At 50.1% G+C, this 15,574-nt stretch overlaps 2 protein-coding genes across 5 annotated transcripts; one reads left to right on the top strand and one right to left on the bottom strand.

The window, feature by feature from the left end:
- Positions 1 to 66: 66 nt before the first annotated feature.
- Positions 67 to 9,335, bottom strand: PMEL (premelanosome protein). 3 transcript variants are annotated; one of them, XM_043890561.1, is made up of 14 exons: positions 9,084 to 9,335; positions 8,915 to 9,003; positions 8,556 to 8,680; positions 6,065 to 6,175; positions 5,770 to 5,916; positions 4,562 to 4,696; positions 4,001 to 4,162; positions 3,324 to 3,745; positions 3,029 to 3,284; positions 1,760 to 1,876; positions 1,434 to 1,518; positions 1,119 to 1,324; positions 925 to 1,012; positions 67 to 312 (listed from the first exon to the last, which is right to left on the bottom strand). In XM_043890561.1, exons 3-14 carry the CDS (start codon positions 8,629 to 8,631, stop codon positions 171 to 173), a joined length of 1,947 nt encoding a protein of 648 aa, XP_043746496.1. In that variant the 5' UTR covers positions 8,632 to 8,680; positions 8,915 to 9,003; positions 9,084 to 9,335; the 3' UTR covers positions 67 to 170. The 3 variants fall into 3 exon arrangements, with proteins under 3 accessions (XP_043746496.1, XP_043746494.1, XP_043746493.1); XM_043890559.1 differs by having other exon boundaries at positions 3,029 to 3,401; positions 3,441 to 3,745; XM_043890558.1 differs by having other exon boundaries at positions 3,029 to 3,745.
- Positions 9,336 to 9,419: 84 nt separating this feature from the next.
- CDK2 (cyclin dependent kinase 2) lies at positions 9,420 to 15,023 on the top strand. 2 transcript variants are annotated; one of them, XM_043890539.1, is made up of 8 exons: positions 9,420 to 9,769; positions 10,498 to 10,575; positions 10,693 to 10,813; positions 11,474 to 11,644; positions 12,098 to 12,199; positions 12,866 to 13,009; positions 13,312 to 13,515; positions 13,783 to 15,023. In XM_043890539.1, exons 1-8 carry the CDS (start codon positions 9,654 to 9,656, stop codon positions 13,885 to 13,887), a joined length of 1,041 nt encoding a protein of 346 aa, XP_043746474.1. In that variant the 5' UTR covers positions 9,420 to 9,653; the 3' UTR covers positions 13,888 to 15,023. The 2 variants fall into 2 exon arrangements, with proteins under 2 accessions (XP_043746474.1, XP_043746484.1); XM_043890549.1 differs by lacking the exon at positions 12,866 to 13,009 and having other exon boundaries at positions 9,424 to 9,769.
- Positions 15,024 to 15,574: the final 551 nt, after the last annotated feature.

Genomic DNA, 15,574 nt, shown 5'->3' with positions numbered 1-15,574 from the left:
CTCCTTCCTTTATCCCTCCCCTCCTTAAGTGACATAGATTCTTCCAGAAACAAGGAAATAACAGCATCAGCTTCTGAGTCTTTATTTCAGGCAGTGGTAGTCTCTGAGGAAGACCAGAGAAAAGACAGGCCTCGCTCTCCACCTGGGTAAATGACGTCACATAGGAGCTCTCAGACCTGCTGCGGGCTGAGGAGGGGTCTGCTCTCGCCAACGGGGCAGGAGCGGAAGACCCAGGGCAGACGCAGCCACGGGGTCCCACCGTGCGGCAGCTGGGGAAGGGGGGCTGCTGAGCCTTGCTTCCTAAGTCTTCGCCTGATACGGGGAGAAAAGCAGGGATAGTGGTCAGTGGTGGTCGATGGCAGCCTCTGTGCTTCTCCAAGAGAAAGGCTAAACCATAACCCAGGTGGACTTGGCCTTGATCCTGGCTGCCTCCTCTCCTCACCAACAGGGTTTATCCTCTCTTATGTTTCTGGTAAGCTCTGACCCTTTCCCTCTCACCCTACACGCTTCCCTTCTTTGAGGGCCTCAGCCCTCCAGGCCTGGGGATTTGCCTTTTTGGCAGGTGGAGAACGCAGTGCACCAGCCTCCTCCACTGTTGATGTTATTCATAACAACAGCCATTAAGGTCATCGTTTATTGCACTTTTGTTTCAGAACCAGGTGATTTACTCACGTTGTCTGGAGCCCTGACAACAGCCCCACAGGATGGGTATTAGATTCCCTACTTTTCAGAGGCTCGGAAGGGTTAACCGACTTCCCCAGGGTCCCACCAGCAAGACTGCAGCCTAGACCTGTCGAACTTCCAAGTCTGGGCTCTTTGCTGGACTCTACACTTTCCCAAAGGGGTTGGTGGTCTCTTCCCTGAGGAAGAGTGGTGGTGGTGGTAAGGGGTGAGGGAGCGGGAGCAGGATGGCGGGGATCTCACCTGTATATCAGAGATGCGAGCAGCAAAGTCGTCAGCACCAGCAAGATGCCCACGAACAGAGGAGCCTGCCTGAGGCCTGCTTCTCGACCTATGGGTGGAATCCCGGATACGGCTACATTCAGTGTCTGCTTCCGCTAGTGGTGACCCCTACCATCTCCCCGTGTCTTCATCCTACCTCTTGTCCAACTACCTACCAGGCATGACAAGCTGGGTGCTGACCATCGCCAGGCTGTTGGCATCAGCCAGAGACACATTGAGGCAGTAGGTCCCTGAGCCGCCCTTCAGTACCTGGTGCAAAACCAGCTGGCAGGCTGGGCTGGGGGGCACAGGCTGACACAGCCGCTGGGCCGGCGGCTGACACCCCGGCGATGAGATGTCCATGCAGGCTTCCTTGGGTAGCCTGGGAGAGATGCCAGCTTACGTCAGGGAATCTGGGAAGGGACACTAGACCCCAGAGAACAGGGCAGCAGTCACCCCAGGAGTTCTCAGGGCAACCGTGGGACACTCACCCGCCTTGGCAAGACACAGTCAGCTCAAATGCGTCTCCTTCGCTGGATGACCCAGCCTGTAGGATCTCGGCACTCTCAATACCCTCTGCACAGTTGCAAGATTTTAAGTCAGACGCCTGTACTTATCCTCCCCCAAGGCCCACGGACAGGAAGGTCCTCGGGCTGCCTCCCCAGTCCCATTCTCCTGCCTTCATATGAAACCCCTGGGATCTGGGTATTCTCCTTGTCCCGGTGAGTAATTCCTTCCAAGGTGTGCTTCCACTGGGCAACCCTAAGCAGCACACGCCTCCCTCCACCAGCTCACAGACAATGTAGGCAAGACTCACGGACAATATCCAGGGTGAGGGAAAAGGAGCCATAGCGATACAGAACACAGTCCAGGGGGGCTTGGCGCTTCACCAGGACTAAGGTGGCGGCGTCACCCGGCAGGGGGCTCAGGGGGCCTGGCACGAGAGGATTAAAGAGGCAAAGTCAAGAAACAGATGACTAACCTGAAAACAGAGGCCCAACAGGCATTTTCCCAGGTAGAGTCAGAGCTACTGGATCCAGGCTTAGAATCAGACAAGAGCTGGGAACTCTCCTTTTTTTAGATAAAGAAACAGGCCCAAGAGAAATGACTGCCCCAGAGTCACAGTTAGGGTTAGAGTCAGCATTTTAGAAATCCCCAGTGTTAACCACACCCTACACTGTGCCGGGTCCTGGGTCAGACGTTTGACACGTGTTAAGTCATGAGTGTCGCTGTCTCACTCCTCCCTTTTTAGTGTTCCTACCACAATTCCAGGTAAACCTACTTTGGGATGGGAATCCAGGGGTGGGAAATGGTGTCAGAAACTGAGAAAGATTTCTGTGCATTTACACTTAATCAGAAAATGAGATATAAGTATTATCTAATGATCACATGTTGGACTTGCCTGGTGGCTCAGACGGTAAAGCGTCTGTCTACAATGCAGGAGACCCGGGTTTGATCCCTGGGTCGGGAAGATCCCCTGGAGAAGGAAATGGCACCCCACTCTAGTACTCTTGCCTGGAAAATCCCATGGATGGAGGAGCCTGGTAGGCTGCAGTCCATGGGGCCGCTACAAGTCGGACACGACTGAGCGACTTCACTTTCAATGATCACATGGGGCTTTCTAGGTGGCTCAGGGGTAAAGAATCCACCTGCCAATGCGGGTTTGACCCCTGGGCAGGGAAAATCCCCTGGAGAAGGGAATGGTCCAGTATTCTTGCCTGGAGAATTCCATGGACAGAGGAGCCTGGTGGCCATAGTCCATGAGGTCGCAAAGAGTCAGACATGAGTGAGCACCACCGTCACAGACTGCTCCCTGAACTTCTCTTCAGGGAACAAACTCTTCTCAGGGATGGAGAAGCAATAAGCTCTCTCCCCATGGCCTAGGAGGAGACCCTGGTTTCCTGAACTCTGGATCTATTCTGTGCCATTAAGAGGGACTTAGGGGGTTTTAAAACCAGGGAAGACCCTGAGGGGACTCCACTGCTGAGCTAAGGATTGGGTAACATCTGGGTCCTGAGTAATTCAGGTCTTCAGAGCAGTGACAAATGCCCCACCTCCATGAACTCATTCATGGTGGCCCCCTTACCTGCAATACCTTCTCTAGGCATGAATGGGCTGGTATTTGAACCCGCAGGCTCAGGAGTGGACACCTCTCCTGCTGTGGTCTCCGCCAGCTCTGGGGCTGTTCCCTGTGTAACCGTGGCTCCAGAGGGCTCTGTAGTTGACACTTCAGGTGCCGTAACTGAAGCCTCTTCACTTGGCATCTCTGCTGGTGTGGTACCTAAGACTTGGGAGGTTGCCACCTGCTCAGGTGTGGTACCTACGCTCTCTGTGGTTGGCACCTGCCCAGCTGTGGTCCCAGGGGCCTCTGCAGTTGGCACCTGCCCAGCTGTGGTCCCAGGGGCCTCTGCAGTTGGCACCTGCCCAGCTGTGGTCCCAGGGGCCTCTGCAGTTGGCACCTGCCCAGCTGTGGTCCCAGGGGCCTCTGCAGTTGGCACCTGCCCAGCTGTGGTGCCTGGGACTGGAGAGGAGCCACAGGCGAGAGGAACGGCAGCCTGCAGCACCACCTGTGCAGTGACTGGGCCGGACTCTAGGTAGGTGTGAGTGACCACGAGTGCCCGAGAGATAAGGGTCCCTGTGCTGTCACCAAAGTCCCAGGTGTAGGAAAGGTCAGCCCCAGCCAAATAGCCACTGGGATCATGGAGCTGGAGGGCAAAGGTCAGAGGCTGCTTTCTCAGGAAGCGCTTGTTCCTTCCATCCAAGGCCTGCAGCTGAGACACACTCACGGAGAAGGGCACCTGGTCTGGGATTGGAGTCAGAGAAAGTGAGAACCGTAAGTTCTTCATTCTTTCGGCTTCTTCTTTCACAGCCATAGTTTTCAACCAACCCAAGCTGCCTGGCCCTTCACGGGCTCCAAGCCCCACATCCCTCTGCCCACACCTTCCTGGTTCTGCCCCTGCAAGGTTACACACCATTTCCTCTCTCCCCTCTCCTGTCCAGCCCAGCCTCCCCACCTTCTCCTGCCCTGCAACTGGCCTTGTCCCTCCTCAGTCCTTACCAGTGACGGTGAAGGCTGAGCTGGAGCGAGCGAGGGGCACGTAGCTCTGGGGCCCCCGGCGGTGGTAGACGGTCACTTCCATGTTATGTGTGCCCAGCACTGCCTTGTCCGTCCCAATGCTCAGTCCAGACACTGGGCCCCCCAGAACTTGCCAGTATTGGTCTGAGGTTTTTGGAAAGAAGAGTAGGGAAGGGAGTTACTGGTCAAAGGAGACGGGGGCAGGGTTAGAGACAGGGAACCAGAGAAGGAAGGTCAGGAGATGTATCAAGGATGGTTATTTCAGAGAGTGTTTGTAAGCTTGCATATGTTGGGCAGGAAAGGAGTCCTTATGAAAGGGTCCATGGGATGGGACTATAATTGGAGCAGGGCTCCCAGAAAGAAGTATCATAGAATTGACTAGGTGCTGTGGAAGAGGAAGGACTCCTTGGGGTTCTTCACTCCATGGGGGAAGTGAAGATTAGGGAAACTCACAGAATCAGGGATGGGACCAAAAGAAAGGGGATTAGGTAGGAAGAACTGAATTCAAGTGTGAATGACAGGCCAGAGAAGGGAGACTCTTACCCCAGGTCTTCCAGACATAAACAAAGCATCTTTTCTGAGATAGAGGGCCAGAAGGGCAGGCACCCCCATCGGGGAAGATGCAGGTATCATCAGGTTCTTGGGGATATACCAGCTGTCCTTCCCACACCTGGCTCCCTGAAAAGAAGATACCAAGTCTCCCTCAATCCTGGCATTCCTTACTGTACACCAAAACCTTGAACATGACTCCCAGAGAGGGGCTCCGGGAATACTGCCTAGCTACCAGTATACACTCTCCTTGGTATAACCTATTTGGAATGGTAGAGGGTAGAATGGGAACTATACTTAAAGATTCCTATGTATATACTTAAGGGGCTTCCCAGGTGGCTCAGTGGTAAAGAATACACCTGCCGATGCAGGAGACACAGGATTCAATCCCCGTGTTGAAAGATACCCTGGAGGAAGAAATGGCAACCTGCTCCAGTATTCTTGTCTGGGCAATCCCATGGGCAGAGGAGCTTTCTCAGGCTACAGTCCATGGGGTCACAAAGAGTCAGATACGGCTGAGCCACTGAGCACGCACATGTATGTTCTTACACTGGACACAGATTGGTAGGCCATGTAGCAACATGTCTAGGATGATGTGCTCTAGCTAGTGGGATAAAAGTAAAACTAACAGCATCAACTAATACTGAGTTGGGAAGACCCCCTGGAGGAGGGCATGGCAACCCACTCCAGTACTCTTGCCTGGAGAGTCCACATGGACAGAGGAGGCTGTGGGCTGCAGTCCATGGCATTGCAGAGCGTCTAAACTAAGCGACTGAGCACTGCACAGGGCAGGCATTCTGCTAAATTCTTTACATATTATCACACTGGCATCCTTACAGCAACCTTTTAAAGTGCTATCACCCCCATTCTATAGATAAGGGAATGGCACAAATCAATTCAGTGACTTGCCCAGGGTCACATACTGGTAACCAGCTTAAATCCAAGTCTATCCAACTTCTGTGTCCACTGCGTCTTCTGTGCCCCATTTGGGGAACTATAATTTTTTTTCTTTTTGCTTTATCTATGTTTTCTAAGTTTTCTGCAGTGAATATGTGTTACATATATAATTTGTAAAAAAAAAAAACACACACACACACACACAAAAAGGAAGAAGAGGACGGGGAGGAGGATTCCTTGAGCTCTTTCGGGATACCAGGGATTCTGGACCTTGGGAAGGAGGCCTGGAGCACAGAGGCACTCACCATTGACGATGGTGGTGTTGGCCCAGACGACCCGCCCATCCGGCAGCACCTTTTGGCTTTTAGGAAAGTGCAGGGCAACAGAGAAGGAGGCATTTGCCCCAATCAACGTAGGCCCATCATTGCTGACCTTCAGGGATACACGGCCACCTAAAAAGGGCAGCTGCGTTAGCTGGAACTCCTTGGCTTCTCCTCCCCGTATGCCTTTTCCTTTCCTATCTTCCCAACTACATTCGACCCCGTTCCCCTCCCCTCCCCATTTCCACCACATCCTCCCTGGAGACTGCCAAGTTCCTACCTCGCCAGCAGTCAGGCCCGGGGCTTTCTGTCCACTCCGGGTACAGCTGTCTGTTCCATGCTTTAACTCTGAGCTGCCTTGAGACACCAGGCCAGTCCCTGTCTCTGGGTCCTAAAAAGGAAGATATACTGTGAGGGCCCTCAAATCATTACTCACTCCCTTCTCAGAGGACAACACTGTCTGTGACACATCATTCACTCTCACATTTAAAGTGCATTTAAAAAATATATTTATTTAACTGTGCTAGGACTTAGTTGCAGCGTGAGGGAGCTTCGGTTAGTTGTGGCGTGTGGGCTCAGGTAGTTGTGGCATGCACACTCTGAGTTGTGACCTGTGGGATCTAGTTCCCTGAGCTGAGAGTGAACCCTGGTCCCCTGCACTGGGAGCACAGAGCCTTCGCCACTTGAATGACAACAAGGGGAGTCCCTTAAAGTGCATTTTAATCTACTGAATACCCACCACGTACCAGGCACTGGGTTAGGTGCAAAGAACTTAAGAAATGAGAAAGAAATGGTTCTGAAGGGGTCCAGGTTAAAGTAAATGAAATAGACATATACATGAATCGCTATGATTCAAGGCATTGCTTAAGGTGAGCCATAGCAGACATGCACAGTATACAACAAAATGAGATTTAAACAGGTAAGTTGCACTCTGGTCGACTGGGGAAGACTCAGTAAAGAGTTGGCCTGGGGCATAAAGCGTTCTAGGCAGAAGGCCCAGCATGAGCAGATGCAGGGAAGTATGGAAGCACGTGGCATGATAGGAGACCACTAGCAACGTGGCCAATGTGCATCGCGAGAGATGAGGCCGGGAAAATGGAGTGGGGGCTTTGAGTGCCAGGCAAAGGAGTTTGGACTTGATCCTGCAGGTGAGGGCACCTCAGATGATTTTGTTTGTTGTACTGAGATATGTCACGTGCCATAAAATTTACCCTTCAAAAGCTTTTTTAATATGATCAGATTTGTGTTTTAGAAGGATCACTTTGGCAAGCAGTGAGGAGGATGGACTAGAGGCAGGTAGAAATAGGGAGTGAGGACAAACAAAATTATTATAACTGACCAAGAAAGAGGTCTGAAAAAAAGTGATGTGATGGCTCTGCATGTGCCTCCCCCAGGTCCAACAACTATCAACATTTTGTCACATTTGCTTTATCTATCCTTTATTTTTATTGTTTGTTTGTTGGCTGAAGCATTCAAAAGCAAATCCCAGACATCATGCTATTTTAAAAACCTACAAATTCAGTAGGTTTCTGAAAAAAAAAAAAAAAAAAGAATATTTTCTTAAATAAACACAATGTTAATTCACACTAGACAAAATTACCAAACTCAGTCCATGCAAAATTTCGTGAAATATATAAAAATGTCTTCTTGGGAGGAGGGATCGGGATGGGGAACACATGTAAATCCATGGCTGATTCATGTCAATGTATGGCAAAAACCACTACAATATTGTAAAATAATTAGCCTCCAATGAATAAAAATAAATGGAAAAAAAATGTCTTCTTATGATTTTAAAAATCCGGATCCAGAAAGTAAGCACAATATTTTAAGAGCCTTGGGTGGACACATATGAACAGAATATTTCCAGAATACAATAACGAACACAGTAAAAGAAAAAGACTTGAAACGACACCATGAATGTGGGAAGTCAGATCAAGAAGAAGTCCCAAGAAGTCTGTGAGACCAGGGATCTAGAGAAAGAGGGCACTGGGGTACAGTGTAGATATTTCTGCGCATCACAGTCTATCCTCACTCTGCCTCTAAAATGTACCAGAAACCGGGTTGATTCTCCTGGGGGAGGATCTAGAATCATCCCGCTGAAGATCTCACCACAAGAACAAGAGAATCATAAGATGCCCCATTCTTTCTCCACTCCCAATCCTCCCTCCTCAGAGCAGCACGGGACATTCCAGACCCTCTCACCACCCCCACCCCCACCCCTTGGTCCTGTCACGAGGCCCCAATCCCCCAGAGCCCTTTCATGTGATGCTCAGCTGAGACCCCTCTGCCTGTCTCTTCCAGCCCCAGAACAAAAGCCTGGGTTGTGTTCACCCATGCCCATCCCAAAGAGGGGATGAGGTGCCTCTTTACCCTTCTCTCCAGTGCCACATTCTCTTTCTCCTCACTTTAAATACCCTATCCCAAGTGCCTGAGGCAATGCCTAAATGAGTTTCCACTCATTTTACTACCTTGGCAGCCACGTTCCAGCTCACTATTCAGAGCATCTCAAACTTAGGGCCACAGGGACATACTGTTCTCTCACCCTTCCAGGTAGATGGGATTGTTTTCAGGTTCAGTCCCAAGTGCCTGAACACACATGCACCCAAATCTTCATGTGGGGAGGGAGCTCAGTTGCCCATGTCCTCACCAAATCAAATGGGTGGGAGACACCTGAAGCGCTGCTGATATCTTCCGTTTTAGGGAGAGAAAAACCAGAGCAGGTGTGCAAATCCAAATTCACACTTGTTCATGTCCACACATCCCACACTCACCTTCTGTGGCCCCTACAGCCAGAAGAACACCCATCAGAGCCACATGGAGAAGGTATTTTCTCAGCACCAGATCCATCCTGTTCTCCCTTCCAGCAACCAAAGACTCTGGGGTATTGGACAAACCCCTGTATAAGAAGAGGGTGCTCATTTGCATAGCCCTTCCTCCCCTCCCTCCAGGCAAATCCTGGGAGGAGCAGAATGACCTGAGAAAGGCAGAACCGAGGAGGGATCCTGGTCCCCGGACATCCTGCTGCTCATTGACAGTTTCTGGCTTTCCAGGGTCAGTCTCATCCTAAAGCACTCCATCTCCCCTCGGGGGAAAAAATGACTGAAGGGCAGCTACAAAACGTAACACGTACCGGACACACACAGTTCATCATTGGAGAGTGGATCAATCTATTGTGAGTCAAACCAGGAACCTCTCAAAATAACTGTAGAAGCAGTGACCCTGGATCCAAAAACAGACAGTATTGGGGTAGGCTGAGAGAAGCGGGACAACGACTCTTTGGAGCCCCAGGAAACGCTTACAGTGAGATTTCCAGTTGCCTGCTTTCAGAGGAGGTTCCAGGGCGAGGTGGAATTTAATCTTAGGTCAATACATATTTTCCTAGGGGTCGTGAAAACGGCGAATTAGAGATCAGGATATCCCTCTAGACTCAGGACACAAGGAGGAAACTCGATCCCAAATCAGATACTTGGAAAAAGGTGTTGAGCCTCCCCACCCAGATAAAAATTTATCATTAACACTCCTCGGAACCAAAGTTGCTCAGGGTGGGGTCGTTTGCAGCGAGGGACGCAGGGCTGGCACCGCCCTCTCTGACGTAGACCAATAGGAAGGCCCGAGGGAGGAGCCAGGGAAACGCGGGAAGGAGAGGCGGGGCTTCTGGTGGCGGTAGGGAACTGGAGGGGGGAGGCGGCAATATTGTTTCAAGTTGGACAAATTGACAAGAGCTAGAGATACACTGCGTTCCATCCCGACCTCGGGTCGCGGTGCTGGGCGGTGTTTCCCTCCTCGGCCCCCGAGAGCTGGGTGCCGTTTTCTGCAGGGTTCCCAGGCCCCCGCTCCAGGGCCGGGCTGACCCGACTCGCTAGCGCTTCATGGAGAACTTCCAAAAAGTGGAAAAGATCGGAGAGGGAACGTACGGAGTTGTGTACAAAGCCAAAAACAAGCTGACGGGAGAAGTGGTGGCGCTTAAAAAAATCCGCCTGGACACGTGAGTGGCCTCTGTGCCCGGGACTCCTGACTCGGGAGCTCCTTGAGTGCCCCCCACCCCCACCGCAACAGGCGGGTAGCCTCCCAGGGACCGGAAGGTAGCAGGGAGGGAAGTCTTTTGAAGTGGAGAGGTGGGTTGAAGGACGAGTAGAGGGTTTCCCGGTGGAGACTATAGGGTAGTGTCGAATCCGTGGGAAATTTCCTCCCCAAAGGCGGGCGATGTCCCCAAATGTACAGTCAGAAAGAGTCAGGAAGAGGAAGGAGCCTTTTGAGATGGGATCCAGGACTCCCCGACGAGGAGATGGGTTTTGTGATAAGCGGTAAAGAGTACCCTTATACATGACTAGACGAGCCCTCAGTGCCCCAACCCCACCCGCATCTTAGAATTCTCTTTTTCAAAAGAACGGCAGTTGAACCTCACTGGCACCTCTAGAGAGGCTGGGTGCTGTTACTCCCCTCCGACACACACTTTTATCCCCCTTTTAACTTCACCTTCACCAAGAGGCTTTGCTAACCTAACCCTGGGCAAAGAGGAAATGATGATCCCAATGTGTCTAAAAGGCCACTCCTGTCCATCCATGAATTAACCCCTGAAGCACCCTTTCTCTCATTTTCTTAGGGGATGCTGGGATGGTGGGGGCCGGGGGCGGGGTGGGGGGGATGACTGTACTGAGGGAAGAGGAATATTTGTAACCACATTCCCATCTCTGCTTTCCCACCTTCTGCAAGTGAGACAGAGGGTGTCCCCAGTACTGCCATACGAGAGATCTCTCTGCTTAAGGAGCTTAATCACCCTAATATTGTCAAGTAAGTATGTATCTGGGATGCGGGAGGTGCTCTGACAGTAAAGGAGGATGTCCTCTGTTTGTGTTGTCTGGGCCTTTCTCTCCCTCACGTGTATTCCTGGACCTCCCCCTTCCCTAGGCTGCTGGATGTCATTCACACAGAAAACAAACTCTACCTGGTTTTTGAGTTTCTGCACCAGGATCTCAAGAAATTCATGGATGCCTCTACGCTCACTGGCATCCCTCTTCCGCTCATAAAGGTACTCCTTCTCATCAGCTCCTCCCCAACATGGGCATGTCTTGGGGGGAATGAAGCCAGGCAATCCCGACTGAGTGTTGATTTGTCATCCTGGCTTCCTTCCCAGCCCTCACCCCCCCTACACACACACACACACACACACACACACACCTTTTCTTGTGGCTCTTTCACTGCTCATTATGCTTTTAACCCTAGGGCTGGGCAGGGGAATCAAAGAAGTTGAAACTCTAGTGAGTCAACTGAGCAGCTCAGGTGGAAGGTTCTTGAGATGAAACTCAGATAAGTGGGACTGGAGGGACTTGCTGGACGCCTCCAGAAAACCCTTCCACCTGTTTGGTGGGAGAAATAGCCAGTGAGTCTCCGTTGTCCGTTTTTCCTGGTTCCTTACTCCAGAAGCTACTTTCGATCAACCAACAAACATTTATCCAACACACATTTATTGAACACCTTCAATATGCAGGACCCACAATATGGAACATAAATGCAAAACTGAATGAGACCTGATCTTATCCTCACTGGTTGACAGTCCAATTGGAGAAATAGCTTGTAAACATATAATTACAATTTAACTAGTAAAGGCTTTAGTAGGACTTTGGAGTTACAGAGGAGACCCTAATCTGCTCACAGTGGTGGAAAAACAGTTTTTCTCTCCCCTTGTCAGAGCTACTTGTTTCAGCTGCTCCAGGGCCTAGCTTTCTGCCACTCTCATCGGGTCCTGCACCGAGATCTTAAACCTCAGAATCTGCTTATCAATGCTGATGGGTCCATCAAGCTAGCAGACTTTGGACTAGCCAGAGCTTTTGGGGTCCCTGTTCGTACTTACACCCACGAGGTGAGTCCTCCTCTGCGTGTCTTCTCTGAACTTCCTGGGAGGTGTTAACAAGGACATTCACAGAGTTTTTAGTAACGATCTGGCCAGCAGTTTCTCACTAGATGGAAAGTATCTCTGACACCCCAAGAGGTCTTAGAGTATGCACAGAGTTCATATATTGATACATACTGAGCCAGGGGACAGGTGGATGGCATGAAATGTAAAATTATGACCGCTTGCCTCAAGTCTTCCAAGAAGGTTGCAAATTGGGGGTTCAGAATATATGTTCCCCAGAACCATGGATTAGGCTAACTCTGGGCTAACAAGTTGTACCCAGTTATTTTACTTAGGGGCAATGAGAAGGGAGGGAAGGATGACGGGATAGAAGCTGCTTGTTAAGAAACTGAGTTAGCAGAATAGTGTCTAGGAACCGACGTGTGGGTATCTTCATGTCCTATATGCTCTTGTCCTCAGGTGGTGACTCTGTGGTACCGAGCACCAGAAATCCTTCTGGGCTGCAAATACTACTCCACAGCAGTGGACATATGGAGCCTCGGTTGCATCTTTGCTGAGATGGTATGGAGGCATGCCCATGGTCTACCCAGCCCACTCCTTCCCACATTCAAGAACAACAGAACTGTTTCTTGGCCCAGACCCATGGTCCTTCTCTTATCACAGGGCTCTTCCTCTAGAGTAGCACAAAGCGGGTGGTAGAGAAAGGAGACGGCTGTCATCCCTGTTGTCAACCACAATGTTAGGACAGCCTCAGACAGATTAGCATCCAGTATACAAATCTTATCTCCAAACTGAGCTAAATCATTTCTGCAACTGCGCTAGCTTTAGCCTACATATATTTGGGAAAATAAGTTCCATTTAGCATCTCCTTCATTTGCCTGTAGACCTTATTTTAGGGCATCAGGAAGTGGTGAGGCCAGCTGTATTCACCTTATCCACACCTTTTATTTAAACTGCAGACATGTCCTCCCTCAACCTCTGGCTTTTCAGATTGAAGGATCCCTGAGGCCCAGCCTTATAAGGGAGCTCTCATCCCCTTTAATAGAACAGTGGAGTGAGCTGAGTTTTCAAATCAAATCAGCAGTATGTTTTACGGTCCCTTATCTGGGTTGTAACTGGGGGCATGGAGACCATTAGCCCATATATATAACATGCATTTATCCCCCAGTGCAATACTTTACAATTGCCCATATACGTCTCTCAATTCATCAAAAAATATTTGTTAAGCACCTAGTGTGTACCCAGCACCATGCTAGGTGCTGTGGGGAACACAGAAGAAATGGAAGACACAGTCTCTGCCCGCTGTGCTCCTATCTAGAAGTGGCTGCATCACAAGGAGGGGGGATGACCGCAGTGTCTACCCCATACCCCGTGAGTGGCTTGACATCCCTTTGCTACATGTCAGTGGCACCCCAGACATTCACCCCCTCCCAGCCCCACCCAGCCTTGGGGATCTGCAAAACCATGGTTGGGGGAAGGAAGGAGGGGGCAAGGAGGCAGATGAAGGGACTTCATTGTCTCAGGCTCTGTGTGACTGAGCCCATGAAAGACCTGGGGAGGGAGTCATGGGGCCCTGCTGACCTTCCACTGCCTGTGGGAAGCTCCATTATCCATTGGGCAGCTCTGATTGACGTCAGTGTCGGTCCTGGCCTTTCCCCTTTCCCCATCTTCAGGTGACCCGCCGGGCCCTATTCCCCGGAGATTCTGAGATCGACCAACTCTTCCGGATCTTTCGGACCCTGGGAACCCCAGATGAGGTGGTTTGGCCAGGAGTTACTTCTATGCCGGATTATAAGCCAAGTTTCCCCAAGTGGGCCAGGCAGGATTTTAGCAAAGTGGTGCCTCCCCTGGATGAAGATGGACGGAGCTTGTTATCGGTGAGGCTAGGGAGTGGGCATCCATTTCCTCTTGTTCCCTCCCCCAGGGCAGTGTTTTTCTAGCATGAAGGAAGAATGAGGCCCTGGACTCCTGGTCTCAGCATTTCCCTTGTCTCTGCTTCCCTCTTGTTGGTACACCCATTAGATATAGGGAGGAGGAAAGGGGAACTGGGGGTGAAAGGAATTCTGTTTCCCAGTTTCTCAATACCTGCTGCCCATTTAGTCCATTACCACATTACTGAAGTCAGCATGCATCTCTCCCTCCAGCAAATGCTGCACTACGACCCTAACAAGCGGATTTCAGCCAAGGCAGCTCTGGCTCATCCTTTCTTCCAAGATGTGACCAAGCCAGTACCTCACCTTCGACTCTGATCGCCTTCTCAAGCCCCTACTCCCAGTATCACCCTCTTCTCCAGTGCGAGTGTGATCTGGCTTGGCCCAGGCTCTTAGCTCACTGATCTTGTCTGGTTGCCTTAGCACTCACCTGCGCCTCTTAGCCAGTCCACTCTGGAATGATGGGGTGGAGGGAAGAAATAGGTGGAATTGAAAGGACGCTTCAGTATTAGATGCACTTAAGTCAGCCTCCACTCCCCTCTCTCCCTCCTCTTAGTCGTTGCTTAAGAGGGCTGATATTTTTAAAAAAGATTAAAAAAAAAGACTTTCTCCTCCGTCTACATAGGTTTGCCATCCCAGTCTCTGAAAGCCCCACTATTATTATTTTCTGTATCTGGGATGATTAAAGACCCCAAGCCTCCAGAGCCACTGTGTAAGGCCAACTGATAGCATTGGGGGCTAAGTTGGAACCTTTGAAAACCAAGCAAAACAAAAACATTATGGAGGGGCCTGTTTTAAAGAATTAGGTTTAAAAAAATAGATCCAACCGGTTTCTACCCTAGTTTTAGTGTTTCATCTCACCTAACATCTGGGAGACTCAGGACTCCCAGTCTCAGACTCCTAGTCTCTGTGGTCCCAGTGGGGCTGCAGTAGAAACGATGGCTCCTAGGCTTCTTGCCTGTCCCTCCTATGAGCAAGGTGTGTCTAGGAGGCTCTGGGACAGGGACTGTGCTTCACCTTGGCCTTATGAGGCAAGTGACAGGTGTTTGAATTTTTCTCTTCTTTTTAAGATTCTTAAGGTGCTAGGTCCCATCTTCCTCTGAAGGCCACCCCGTAAGAGTAAAAGTTAAGGTTGAGACATCATTTTGAGAATTCTGACACTTAGGGCTGTGACTGACTGGGGATATTGGGGAAAAAATATTTCTTTAAAAGAAGGATGAACAATTATATTTATATTTCAGGTTATAGTAGTTTTTTAAGTGGGAATGGGTGGGGATTGTTGCCATGTGCACCTTGGGGTTTGTAATGCAAATATGTTGTGTTTTTTTTTTTTTAAGCTTTTTTTCATGATTTTGTCTCTCTTCTCCCACCTTTTGTCCTTGAGTGTTCTTGCTGTTAACATTATTTGTAATTTAGTTTGTAACTGATTAAAAAGTTCCTAGTTTTACAGTTCATCTCTTTCCTCTTTTGTGTATTTACTGAAAGAATGGTGTGAGAGAGAATATGGATGTGTGTATGTGAAATAGATTTCAGACCCCTCTTAATTTGTCAGACCACGGCTAACCACCCCACTCCATTTCGACCTCTGTGATGCAATGTGATACTGTGCGGCTGGGCGAAGCGGGAATTAATGCCCCCATTTTACGGCTGGGGAAAGTGAAGCTTACCTATTTCCTACTTCACTTTCACCTAAACCTGCGCGTCTCACCACCCTACCCACCACCCGTATCACACACACATACATACAAGGTCCAGTTCGAGATTTGCAATGTCTGTTAGGGCTCAGGAGCAGGACGACGCTGGAAGTGGGCTCCAAGGGAATTCGCATTGACGCTGCGTTTCCCAATAATGCATATCACAAACAGTTTTTCAAATATACTTATTCACATTTACATGTGATTCTGAATATATCAACCGTCTGTATGAAAATTATTGTAAAGGGGCTAAAGCCTCCCCAAACTACCAGTTCTTGGACCTGCCACTGTCTCAGCTCACCGGAAAACAT

This window comes from Cervus elaphus, chromosome 3, assembly GCF_910594005.1.
Source record: "Cervus elaphus chromosome 3, mCerEla1.1, whole genome shotgun sequence".
Classification (NCBI taxonomy): Eukaryota; Metazoa; Chordata; class Mammalia; order Artiodactyla; family Cervidae; genus Cervus; species Cervus elaphus.
The sequence above is the reverse complement of the archived record's forward strand: the minus strand, read 5'-3'. Positions and strand labels throughout refer to the sequence as shown.